The sequence below is a fragment of the Terrapene carolina genome, unplaced genomic scaffold (assembly GCF_002925995.2).
Source record: "Terrapene carolina triunguis isolate 2854851 unplaced genomic scaffold, T_m_triunguis-2.0 Scaffold790, whole genome shotgun sequence".
Classification (NCBI taxonomy): domain Eukaryota; kingdom Metazoa; phylum Chordata; order Testudines; family Emydidae; genus Terrapene; species Terrapene triunguis.
Window position 1 is genome coordinate 1,969,356 of NW_020665141.1, and position 13,069 is coordinate 1,982,424.

At 45.1% G+C, this 13,069-nt stretch overlaps 2 protein-coding genes across 11 annotated transcripts in view; one reads left to right on the forward strand and one right to left on the reverse strand.

Annotated features, from left to right (window-relative positions):
* The window catches only part of PISD (phosphatidylserine decarboxylase), a 40,055-nt gene extending 36,868 nt beyond the window's left edge, over positions 1 to 3,187 (forward strand). For all 7 annotated transcript variants that reach the window (XM_024197991.1, XM_024197992.1, XM_029913682.1 and 4 more), the window contains 2 exons: positions 1,199 to 1,359; positions 1,702 to 3,187. In XM_024197991.1, coding sequence (XP_024053759.1) covers positions 1,199 to 1,359; positions 1,702 to 1,926 — 386 coding nt within the window. In that variant the 3' untranslated portion in view covers positions 1,927 to 3,187. The remainder of the gene's footprint in view (positions 1 to 1,198; positions 1,360 to 1,701) is intronic.
* Positions 3,188 to 4,738: 1,551 nt separating this feature from the next.
* Positions 4,739 to 13,069, reverse strand: part of SFI1 (SFI1 centrin binding protein) — a 50,609-nt gene continuing 42,278 nt past the window's right edge. For 3 of the 4 annotated variants that reach the window (XM_024197988.3, XM_024197987.3, XM_024197989.3), the window contains exons 28-33: positions 12,728 to 12,823; positions 10,233 to 10,515; positions 9,301 to 9,454; positions 6,791 to 6,908; positions 5,608 to 5,719; positions 4,739 to 5,126 (exon numbers count right to left, since the gene is read on the reverse strand). In XM_024197988.3, the coding sequence (XP_024053756.1) occupies positions 5,019 to 5,126; positions 5,608 to 5,719; positions 6,791 to 6,908; positions 9,301 to 9,454; positions 10,233 to 10,515; positions 12,728 to 12,823 (871 nt within the window). In that variant the 3' untranslated portion in view covers positions 4,739 to 5,018. The remainder of the gene's footprint in view (positions 5,127 to 5,607; positions 5,720 to 6,790; positions 6,909 to 9,300; positions 9,455 to 10,232; positions 10,516 to 12,727; positions 12,824 to 13,069) is intronic. The other variant, XR_002907987.3, reaches the window with a different exon arrangement.

A 13,069-nucleotide genomic window follows, 5' to 3' on the forward strand; every position in this document is an offset into this window, starting at 1 on the left:
TCAGATGCTATGTGTGAGAGAGAGACAAGACATGGCAAGAAAGTTGATCTGCCAAGCTTCAGCGTGAAGCTAAGGTTTGTGGCTGAGTAAACCCTTTAAGCCAGGGGTTTCTTAGGGAAATGCTGCCAGGAGATCCATTGTAATAGAGCAATGTGCATAGGAGTACAGGCTCTAATGAAACATTCCAATGCACTGTGTGCTCCCCTATATTGTGTGACAGGGTGGAAACCTTTAAGGTTCCTATTGTGATTCATTTTCTTTCGGGATCCTAGATCCATTTATTAATCCTTCATGTTCACATCTGGCCAGCTATGGTGACTCAGATCTGCAGTGCTACAGAACCACTTCTTCACACATTGCAAAGGGCATTTGAGAGACTGGCGGGGTTGGCTGGGGTGGTTTTGGGGTTTTTTTCCCTATAGCTTTGGCAAGGCAGCCCAATGAGCTCATCCCTTAGATATAAAGACTTTTGTCTGTGTCCTTAGACTTTAGAGGTAGAGCCGTTATGTGTAGTCAGATTTTAGTCAGCTCCTGTGGAGCGCTCAGAAAGAGGCTTATTCTGTTTTGAGTTCATTAGGTAGCTGGGTTCCTCCTCCTTGCCTGTTTGGTGATAGCAATGTTTTCAGGGCATGTAATGGTGATGCTGTGAACTCTGAGAGATGGCATTAGGGTGAAATGCTGTGGTCTGAGCCCAGGGCAAAAATTAACTAGGTTGATACATCATTTGTGGAGGGGTGTTAATATGCCTTAGTTTCTGGCATAAATATTTTCCCTTCATTCAGCTCCTGTTGTTTCTAGGGGATGTGGCAGGACCTCGGACATGCTGGATGATAGAGCAGCTCTATGAGCTAAAGAACACTCATGTGTTATCTGCTCCCCACCTAGTATATCTACAGTGGAGCCTGAAGCTGGGCTAGAAAGCCCACTCCCAGCTGCAGTGTAGACATACCCTTAGTGACAGTTCTATTTTTGCTACTGCCCAGCTGAAGGCTTTACTTGCTGTGCACAGTGCAATAGAACCTCTGTGCATCTTCTGATCCTTCATATTCTTGGTAATACTTAGTATTTGTCTCACTTCTTAGAAATGAGCTTTAATCTGGCCTTTTTTGTTGGTCTCTAAACTATTGTGCCTTAAATCTATCAAAATACTGCTTCAAGAACAAAGAATACTTCATCTTGCTCTTCCTGTTTACTACAGGCTCCCTGATGTCTGTGAATCCTGGTGTTGCCCGCTGGATCAAGGAACTCTTCTGCCATAATGAGCGGGTTGTACTTAGTGGTGATTGGAAACATGGCTTTTTCTCCCTAACAGCGGTAGGAGCTACAAATGTTGGCTCCATCCGCATCTACTTCGACCGGGTGAGTAGGAATCCTGCCTTTGAAGTCTCACTTTGCTAATGAGTCAGTGGTACTATATAACTCATGTGAGGAAACAAGGCATAGCTGGTTAATTATTTGATTTCCTCATAACTAATAGCAAGCTAAAGTTAAAACAGAGAAGATTTCTACCAAGTATTACTCAGTTGGCACTACTGTTCATTAGATTAATGTAGTCTAGGACCAGGATGTGAAGGGGGTGTCTGCTGTACAGATCTTTTCTTCCACCTTGTATTTAGCACTGTTGCATGTTACTATTTGAAACTGTAGCCCAGCGCATACTAAAATTCACAAATCATATTCCTTTCTCTCGTCTCTCTGCAGGATTTGCGTACTAACAGCCCCTGTTACTCCAAAGGCTCTTACAATGACTTCAGCTTCATAACCAACAATAACAAGGAGGGCATCCCCATGAGGAAAGGAGAACATTTAGGGGAGTTTAACCTGGGCTCGACCATTGTTCTGATCTTCGAGGCACCCAAGGACTTCAACTTCCATCTCAAACCTGGACAGAAAATCCGCTTTGGAGAGGCTCTGGGGTCCCTTTAGAAACTACAAGAGGATTTTATATACAAAGGAACTCAAACTTCCAAGAAAAATGGTTCAGTAATGGAAAATATCACTCAGCAGGACCTGGGTGAGGAAAATATTCAACAACACTACTGTGTAAAACTGGGGTAGGAGTATGTGCCCTATATCACATACCCATGCTGAGAGCAGTAAAATAATCAGATGATCCATATACATATCAGGTACAGATGCCTTTAAGAATGTTGACCAGGGTGGTTTCTATCCTATCCTGTGCCTACAGTCTTTCGCACTCTCCCCTTCAATGTGTTGCAAACTAGTTACATTCATACAGAGCCGGTAGGTCCCTATCGGGGAGGGGTGAAGGCAGAGAGATTAGCTACCTTTAAAGGGACACTGATAGGTTGACCTAGACCCAAGGTTTCAGTTCTGTAAAATGTGGTTTTCAAACTTGCAGTCCTCAGAAGTGTCTAATGCAAACATGACATCAAAGTATAGAAGCCAAATTGCCTAGTCTTACTTTCATTGTCCAACCTAGGTGAAATGCACAATGTAAATTAATGACATCAGTGCTGAAACCAGTAAATTAGACTCAAATTCTGTTTAATAACATACTGGTAACAGGTATGGAAACTAATTTTTAAATGCCTTTTAACCTGTTATTGTCCCTTTAAAACTGGACTTTGCACTGTATTTTAAACCTGAAAACACTGTGTCTACATTCCATGTGGTTGAACTTGTCATCTTTTTGAAAAAAGTGTATTTTTTTAGCTTGCAGCAGTCAAACTGTTGCATATTCTTCTCCCAATCCATAGTTTTATTTTTGCCATTCCAGGCCTTAAGGATTTTTTGTCTGAGTGGTAATTACTCTCCTCAGTCACCCAAAAACTACTGAGAGATTAATCTTGTGACATAACAGTAACAAGTGGTTAAGGAGTCTGCTCCCTTCTCATTGCATAGGGGAGTTTCCATCAATACAGAACTCCTTCTCCATTGCAGTGGGGATGCAGCCAAAGTATGTTTCCCCTTCTGCTGTACAGATGCTGCTGCTTATTGTGTTGTGTCATAACCTTCAGCGGCTGACATTGAGGTCTTGATGTGGGAATTTCTCCCTGTACAAAACAATTTAGTGCACGGAGTGAAATGCCATGGGCACTGACTGTGTATTAAAAACCATTATGGACCTTTGGGGCAATCCAAGCTTGCTCCCCATGTGCACTAACTTGCTTTTCTATCCTTCAGTGGACTTGCAAATATTTGTTTAACTTACAAAAAAAAAAAAGCCAAACTTCCATTTTTCTTTTGCACTCATAGCTGGTAGAGAGAAGCTGGGGCTGAGTGCTCTAGCTTCATCCTGCAGCAATTTTAGTCTCTGTTAATTCATGCCAAGAAGGGTTAGATGGAAATAGTAACAACCTCCTTCATTAATGTATGGAACATGACACTAAGAATAGGAGTTTTAAGCTTCGCATTACCAATAATGGGATTAACAGCAACTGGTGCCAAAAGGGTTGAGAGCAACTCACTTCTGCAATGTATTGTTTGTTCTTACTGAATAAATTCTATTTTGAGCCAAGGAAGTCTATTGCCTGTAAGTGAATGGGACACCCTGAGCTTGAAGGAATGGACTAGCTTATCACCAAACCTGGCCCTCCCATCTTCCTGTGAGATCATCTACTCTTTCCCAGCTTGAGCCTTGTGTGTGGATCTTCATCAGGGGAGCTGGTGTTTTCTTTAAAGATCTGCCTGCAGTTCCAAGGGGATCTTCTGAAACAAACTTTTAGAATGAATTAAAAATGAGACTGAGCATGGTCTACCTTTGATCCTGTAAAGGAAAGTCTGTCTCCCCTGGATGTGCTGGAGAAAACAGAATCAAGTGTGTACAGCTGGCCAAGCCAGCTTAACTTGTCAGGAAGGAAGAAAAGACATGCTCAGTGTCTGGTAATATAGCCTGCCAAAGGTTCATAGTATGAGCTTGATTACATTGACCTAGACAGGGCCAAATAGGAGAGAACTAATCCTTTGGCTCCAAGAGTCAGCATTTCCTCATATTAAATGGGGGCTGCTTAAAATGGCTCTTAACTCTTTCCCCTCTCCCCCCCCCCACACACACTTTGTTCAGCCCCTTAGTGCTAGGAAGTTCAGAACTTGTGTATTGTGCATCACAATGTTCTTATTCCAGCTAGGCATGAATTTCTAAAAAACTTGATGCGAAATGCATGCAGACATCATCAGCCCTTAGGGTTAAAGCTATGACTAATTACCCTGCAGGTGCTAGAGGCTCTGTAAACAGAACAGCCTGTTGCAATGGGTTAGAGGAAGGAAGACTAAATCTCTTCCTCCACTGAGGCCTTTTGTCTTAGTTGTGGCCAAAACAACTTTAAGCTTTAAATTCCTCACTCCTCAGCAGTCACAGTATCTGAGCACCCAGTTCGCCTAACGGGATGAGAGAAGTTGCTACTGTTCTCTTTAATATGAATGTATCAGAGACAGATCATTCTGCACCAGGTCAGCTCTTTTTGTAATGGTCTTAGCACTGTGGAAACTTGGCTGGCTAGCAGGAATGTTTTACCCACTGATCAGAGGAAGTAGAAGCAGGGTTTCTGGAGAATACTGGCAATGCTGTAACTTTCTCCTGCAGAGAGAATCCATTTAATTTTTCAACTGGAACACTAACAGTATTTCTGTATGTCACACTGTATGATTTATGAACATTAACTCTTAATTTCAAACATTTTAAAATAAAAGTCTTATCGGCATTGTTTAGCTTCTTAATAAGCAGGGGAGTTTAAATAGATACTATAGTGATGGGCTCTATGAATACTTAGCTAAGGACTGTGATGAGTGCAGCTTTGAGCTGCACAGCAGTGTGTCCTGTTTCTTATCACAACTATGGTAAATAAATGAGGCAATGTCTCCCATATGCATGCAGCAAAAGGAAATACCCATTTAATTGGTAGAGCAGTTTGGTTTACTTCCCTTCACAAATTTAGAGATTGCGTACGTTAGGTGTATGTCCTCTCTGACATCAAAAGCACATAATCAAAGATTGACCAGCCAGCCACCCCATTCTACCACTGAGCATGAACAACCATTCAGAGGTTTTAGACTTGTTACATCTCCAAAGCAGTGCGAATGTCCTCCACACGGGTGATGTAGCTCTGCAGACAATGTCTCCCTTCTAGCAGCACTTTGGTGAGAGCGTTGATCTGCACCTCCAACTACAAGAGAAAATGAAGGGAAGAGGAACGGGCTAAATGATTAGTAAAGTCAGGAATGATTCATTCCAGCAAGTTGAGTCTGTAAGCGTTCTGACGCTGTTTGGTTGAACAGCTTTCACACTACCCCACTTAAATAGGAAAGTATCAAGGGACAGGACTGGGTTACTCCTTGAGCAGCTGTGGTGTGGTGAGAAAAATGTGAATAGTTTAATCGACTTTGTTCATTATCCCCTTTAGTAGCTAATTCTACTCTTTGTGCCCTGTTTCTCACTAGCACCTTTGCTTGGAACAGTTTACCCATCCTGGTGTTACTAATCTCCCACTAATGCCTCCTCGTGCCTTCAGCCTTTGTTTCACAATCATCCAAATTAGACTAAATGCGTTCAGGACAGGTTCCATGTGTTTTTGCGGTACCATATGTCATAATTTTTACTCAGTAACTGTGTGGGACTGGCCTTCACACCACTACTTGTCCACATACCTGATCCAGCTCTTCTTGAACTTGCTGCGCAACATCTTGCTCCACTGCCCCAGTGCCCACGGTACTCATTTCTAGCCACTTGTGCAGAATGCGTGCCTGCCGCCGGCATGACCTGAGGGAACAGGTTAAATGGTGCCTGTTCTGAATGGGATCACAGCAAGCTAGGGTGAGACACGGAAGGCTTATTGTGCATTTAACTCATTTGCATCAATAGTTGTAGATGTCCAGGACACTCACTACCAGCAAACATTGATGGGAAGGAGTTCAGTGTGTCTGATCTTTCTAGATTTTTCTAAAGGAGACTGCGTTTACAGTGCCGTTTAGCAGTAAACATGCAATGCCTGGCTGCCAGGTGGGAGATATAAGTACCTAGGGATGAAACCCAAGCCACAGCATATTAGCGGGAAGCTGGGTTGTAAGAGCCAGTTTTAGAATAGTCCTGAAACTTATTTTAACATTAGGCACCATCAGACCCACCATAGGAAAAACTGGCTTCACCCCTGCCATATAAGGGACCCATTTTCCAGTCTTTGGGCTCTGGATGTTAGCAGGAAAATGGTGAGAAAGGGTCCCTGGAGAAAACAAGAAAGGTTGGGTGTTCCTCTCCTACTTTTGGTCCACTGCTGCTGCTTTCCATGCCAGTAGGTTCCCCCTTAAAGTCCTGTTCCACTCTGAAATGTGACTACAATCCCACTTAGGGTTACAGGTTTGTGTCTAACTACTCACATCAACGTTTTTCTAACTGCCTATTCTACAAAATCAGGCTGGGATCTGAGAGCCAAGCTGGGGTCTTTACTATGAGTCTGAATTTAGGAGGAGGAGAGTCTGAAGACGACATTCTGACTCGGTTATACCAGTTCAACTCACTGATTTCAGATTATGCCCTCAGTGACACCGGTATGGCTACACTTCCTTCAGTGGTTGCCACAGATAACAGTAAACAATTGCCAAGGATGCACAAAAAGGTAACTCCCTCCAAGCTGTATTGGCAGTACAGGTCTAATAGGAGTAAACAAAAAACCCACAACTCTTATTCTCTTAGGTCAGCAGATGTAACTCCTAGGAGACAGATCTACTGAATAAGGATGTTACTTTTCAGAGCAGAACTGCACTTCCATATAGAAATGCAACGCTGGATTAAGAGCACTCAATGAGGCTGGCTAAAGGGGACTTCACTACGTACTTGAGCTCCTGCTTGCTATCGTGGTAATGCTGCATTTGCTGTCGGATGTGTTGGAGCTCTGCTTCCAGCTGTTTCTGCAGCTCTGTTCCCTCCGTGGAATAGCCTTGCCTCCTTTCAACTGAAACCAAACACCAAGCACACACATGATGATGCGGTTGAGGTTCTGTCTATTTCCTGCTGCTTCCTCTCTGGGAAACAGACCGGCTTGTAGGCAAAAACTTACCACTGTGCCGTGCCTGTGGGTCCTCACTGCTATCATGTGATGTGCTGCCTCTGTTGTAATAACTGAGGCCTGAAAGACCTACCCCACTTGTGTGCTTAAAAGTTTATAAAATGATCCAATCACCTCTAACAGTAAGTGTTGACAGGAAAAGATAATGAAAGTCCAACTCAGCCTGTTACATAAAATTGCTTAAAAGAGTCAGCAAAAATTAAGACAGATGAATTAGTCGCTGATTTATAGCAGAAGGCCTTTTTGTTTGGACGATGTTGATATGTCTGGTAAACAAAAAAGTGTAGGACTGGAAATCAAACAGACAAACTTGTGTCAGAAATTAGGCCCAATGAGAAGATGGGCTAGTTCGCTCATTACTTGACTTTTGAGGGCCTTAAAAAAAAAAAGACTTTGGGGGAGGATTGAGATGGGTGAACTAAAGGGAGCAAGCTTCATATCATGGCTTCCACTCACATCATCTCCTGGGACCTCAGGATCCTTCGGGACACCACTGGCCCTTCAATGTCCTGATTTTGAGATGTACACAGATGACATTTCCTTTTGCTAAGAGTCTTTCTTAGCCTGCCAAGACTGCCACTTTTGCAACAGTGCTGTGAGCCTGCCATCAGAGAGGCAGCTAAAAGCAAAGCCTGATGCTGGTACAAGTTTGCCAGGCCTTGGAGTGGTGTGCCACGTACTGGGCCTGTGTTTCTCCAGCAGCAGGGCTGTAAGTAAAATTCAGCACTAGAGACAGAAGCTGCATTTTCTCTCTGTACTGTTCTTTTCTCTCCCTTTTAGTGTGTATCTGTCTTGTTTGCAAGGAAACAGAATCAGACTTTAAAACTAACTGTAGCTCCAGCCCTTCTCAACTAATTTTCTCTATTCCCCCCAAAAGGACAAGTTATTACCATCTTTAAAATCATCTAAAAGACAGTCAAAAATGGGGGTGGGCAGAGTCCTTATACAAACACTCTACAGCCAAAGGGAAAGAGAACAAGGGATATTGTTAAAATGAAAGGCTTAATATATTACATACATTTCAAATGCTTTAACTGTTTTGACTTTTTCTGTATCTTTAATAAAAGGTTAAAAAGATTTTTAATGGTGTATTTGGCCTGGTACTAGGCAGGTTGAGGTCTCTGTATTAAAAATGCTGAGCCTAGTTTGACTGTTTAGTGTTGCACAGTGACAGGGTCAAGTAAATGCCTTTGACTCTCTGAGCCTATTTATTCTATCAAAATAGACACCCCACCACCTCTAGCCTCTCTTCCCGGGCTAACAGCGGAGCTGGAACATGACCCACAAGAGGTTAAAGGAGCATGGGCCAAGATTTCCAACATACAGTACCCTACAGAGCCTGTACTAGTTACTGTTGATTTGACTCCCTCCAAATTCAGCTTGCGTATGCATGAGTTGTGGGGTCCTTCAGCGTCTGGCTTAGCAACACTAAGGATCTGTGGTTTTGGACCTGTTATGCTTTAGACCAGGAAGAACAAGCAGCAAATACACATTGTACAATTTACATTAGGAGGAAGCACCTCATCCCAATCCTATGGAACATTTAGAACCTGCACTGCATGCTTCTAATTAAAGGTAGGCCCTGGCCGTAGTGCAGACAACCACTTTGAACTGCAGGCTGCTGTGTTCAGATCCTACCTGCTCGCTATGGTTCACGTAAAATTTGGCATTCAATCAAAGCACTGCTGTGATGAGTGCTAGAATGTGTCACTTGCTCCCTTGACTATCCCTCTCCCTCCATTGGGTTCTCTCCTTAAAACCCAAAGCTGTGGTTTTAGCTGCACACTTGACCTCTTTTCCCTAGCCTTACCCTTTTTGGAGCCCTCAGTGTTCTTAATGCCTTTGCTGGTAAGCAGTACTCCAGAAACTGCTTGTATCAGTGAAATTGTTCCTTGCGTTATGGGACATCTTCTCTAGCAAGTTCTACCATTCTATGAGGCAGGGAGGAGTATGTATTTGGGTTATGCTGTATGAACTCCCCGGCATTAAAATAAGCTCTGCTCTTTGTCTCTCTGGCCAGGCTGGGCCCTAGAGGTTCCCACCCTTCACTTCTGGAGAACCTGTCTCTCAATTAATCCTCTGAACACCCTGAAGCATAGAAAATTGTATCACTTGTATCATCCCTTTCAAAAAACAAATGGCTGACTTCTTCCTCCAACACCGGCTCAATGAGCAGGTAGCTTTGCCTCTTCCCCAACCCAATCTTTCTCACATTGGGGGAGGCTTTCAGTGCTGCCAGGTCAGGGATGGCTGCTGTAATTTAGAGCTGAGAACATACCTGCAGTTTTTGGCCTGCTCTCTTTTCCTGTGACAACTTCGGGCAGCAGCAGATGTGCCTGCGAGTTTGGCTGCTTCCTCTCCTTCCCCACAGTGGCCTGTTGAGGGTCTTGGAGAAAAGTTTCCAGGTGACCCTTCAGGGGCTGACCTTCATTCTACAAAGCCAGGTGTACAATAAGGTGATACAAATACAGCCATCTCACCTCTTAAATAGGATTCGGGTGAGCAGGGCCACAAAGGGCTTTAAAACAGAACTCTGTACATGGCCTAACATACTAAGCCCTCCTTCCACTGAGGGGGACCCTGCAGTTACTTGGTGTCCACAGGTGCCTGCAGTCAGCCTTGCTCCTTACATGATATTTCATGAAGTCAGAGCTTTCCCATCTCTTCTGGAAGGGTAAACAACTCCTCCCCTCTGCAATAGAGCAGAGGAATTTAAATGCTGTTCAAATGTTTGCAGATTCCCATTCCTCCCTTCCCCTCCCTTTGTTTGCTAAAGAAACCTGCAGGCATAAGAGCTGCTGCTGAATTTAGTCAGTCTCAACTAGATTTCATCTGGCTGTAGCTACTCTCAACCCTTGGATAGAGCAGCACTCTCAGATGTCAGCAGCTAGTAATGACACCTTGCTGAGAAGGGGACAGGACCAGGAAAGACGTGAATTCTAGTGCAATACCACACACATGAATTAGCCAAAAAGCAAATTGTTGCTTCAGATTGTCACTGTAGTGACTGGGCAAGTGGAGGAGAAAGGCTCCAAATGCACATCAATCCTATCTAACTTGATCTATTAAAAAGGCAGGACCAGGTGTAAGGGGAGGCACAGGCCAGCTCAGGCAAGAAGGGGTGGGAGCCCTGGAAGAAAATCGGATAGTAAAGCTGCATCCGCCAACTCCAGTTGTCCGGTATTCTAGTTACTTCTGCATGAAACTCACCTTTTCTGATTCACATCTCAAACGTGACATGAAGGACGAGGGAGGCAACAGCACTGGCTTTGGACTAGTCTGAGCAGGATGGCATGTGCCTTGCGTCCAAGATGGTACACAGGTTAGAGGGGTAGGCACAGTAAGGGGGCATGAGGAGTAACTAGTGCTATCCATCTGGAACAGCTGATTACAGCCGCTTTGCTCTGTTTGACTTGAGGCAAGTAAGGCCCCAGCCTGAGCAGGATGTTTGTTCATGGATGTTTGCGGCAAAGGCACCTCTGGTCCCTCCAGTCTAGAAGGGGAAGGAAAGGGAGAAGGGTTTGTTACTTTCCAGCCAGCCCCATATTCTTCTTTATATTCAATCCAGAATAGCCAGAAGGGGAACACACAGTTATAACCATTCACCCTAGTGGAGGTTAATCCACTGTAAAGAGTCAGACAGCCCGGTAAGCCACTGAAAAATACCGTATACGTTGCTTAGCAACATTGTCTTCAATCTGTGGCAAAGGATCATAAGAAACTGTGCTGCTCCTGCTATGAAAAGCACTGTTGCTAAGGGACAATAGCAACCTGGTTAGGACCCATGTTAAGTTCTTTAACAGGCAACAAGCCTGGAAGAACCAACACAATCATTAAAGATCAAAAAAGCCTCAGATAAGAGATGATGCCTGGCAGTGTTTCCTCTAATTTTTTACATCTGTGTGTGGAATGAATTTTGTTATGTGCACCAATATGGAGGTGATGTGTGACACATTACCTTCATATTGGTGCAAATAACAAAAGTCATGTGGGGGGGTGGGGCCGAGGGGTTCAGGGTGCAGGAGGGGACTCAGGACTGGGGCAGAGGGTTGGGTGCAGAGGGTGAGAGCTCCGGCTAGGGGTGAAGGCTCTGGGGTGGGGGCGGGGGCTCAGGGCTGGGGTATGTGGGGAAGGGCTCTGTGGGGGGGCCGGGGATGAGGGGTTTTGGGTGCGGGCTGTCCCAGGACTGCAGTGGGGAGAGAGGACTCCCTCCAGCCCGCTCTCGCTGCAGGAGCTCGGGGCCAGAGGAGAGGTGCCTCCTCCCTGGCTGCAGCAGCTCCGGTGGGGCTGGGCTGGGCTGGGCCGAGGAAGGGGTTCCTCTCCCTGGCCGCGGCAAGTCCGGGGCAGGTCCATGCTGGGGCTGGCGGGGAGGGCCACCTCTTCCCGCTGCGGCAGGTCCATGCTGGGGGAGAGGCATCTCTCCCCGCCACAGCCCTGAGTGGGGCTTAATACTGGAAGCTGCATGGCCGTGCAGCTTAGAGGGATCTTAGGTGCCTGGTATCTCCCCTCCTGGAGCATTTTAACCTGAACCTATTGACAGCATCTTTAAAAAAAAAAAAAAAAGGGTAAGTGGTAAAAACGGTAAGCTACATCATTTTGGTCCCTGCAGTGGGGACCTGATCCAGGTGTAGACAACACAGAGAATGGAGAGAGAGACTTCTCTGAACTGCAGTATCTTCCCTCTCTCTGAAGCTGTACTACTAGCTATAAAAGTGGGGTTTCTAAAGAGAGCGTGGAAAAGAGCCTACTAAATACTTTCAATAAGGTTTTCCTGTTGAAAAACGTTTGCTTCTACAGCCGGTGCAGCTTCAACCCATTCATTTCTGAGAGAAGTGATATCATAGCTGGAACTAGCACGGATAGCATAACAGGTGGCTCTTTGAGCATCCTCAGCACTGTAAATCACACGCAGAAGAGGGACTGCAAAAATGGTAACTCCTTGCTCAGCAGCTCTGCACCCTGTGGGGACGCAGGGTCAGCTCTGGTTTGTTTATTGACTAGCAAATACTTCTTACTCCTCTTAGCCCCGCAGAGCAAATTCAGCCAAGACCGGGGAGCAGGAGTCTATTCTAGCTCACACCTCATTAACAAAATTAATAATGAGGTTCCAATGGCAAGGCCAAAATTCAGTTCCAGATTGTCTGGTATCTCGGGGCAAATGAGGGCAGGGCTTAGGATCCATGAGCCAGAAAGTCGCCAGTGTGACACTCAGATTCCATGTTAAGCTGCAGGGCAGGCAGTTAGAAAAAACACCTTTTGCTTGTAAATTGAGCCCACAAATTCTGGAAATCATTGAGGCTCTAAATACAGACAGCTCCAAAGCCTTTTTGCACAGACTCTTTGCAGAGAAGAACTTGCGCCTCTTTTTGGGGGCACACTATGTTTTAGATTAATTCAGTCTTTCCCTCAAATTTATGTACTGGTGAAACTAAGCTCTTAGCGCATGGTAGGTTAACCCCTCTGACTGCTCTGTTATTCTTTTCCATTGTGTAAGCAATCTGAAGCTCTTCGTGTCACTGTGCTGCCCTTCATATTGCACAGAAGAGAGGTCTATGCAAAGTAAACTCTCAACAGAACTTAATAAATTTCACAGCTCACAAGGTGGTACATTCAGTTAGCGTGGCAGGAGCACAGCAAGAGGGTCATCGCAATCACCACTCCAATTAGATTCTCCTCCCCTACTTTTAAAGATCAAGTGTTCTTACTCATTGAAAGGTATCCCCAACAAGCCCTCTCTCTCCAGAGACTGCAGCAGGAAGTCAGGTCTACGGGGCTGTAGTCTTGCCTGGCGGACTGCGTTTCTGGGAAAACAACAAAAAAAAAAAAATCAGGCAATTGCTAAGATCCCAGGGACTCCTGTCCTTGACTGAGGCAGCCTCCCCAGTCATCCCCCTGCCCACACAAAATGCACACTCAGCATGAGATCACCAGCAAGGCTGGCAAGAGATTTTTAGGAAACAGCTTTCAGAAAGCACATAGTTCCCCTTTCCCATAAAGCCGGGGAGAGGACTGACCGATTTCAGCACAGCTAAGACCTAGCACTGTGT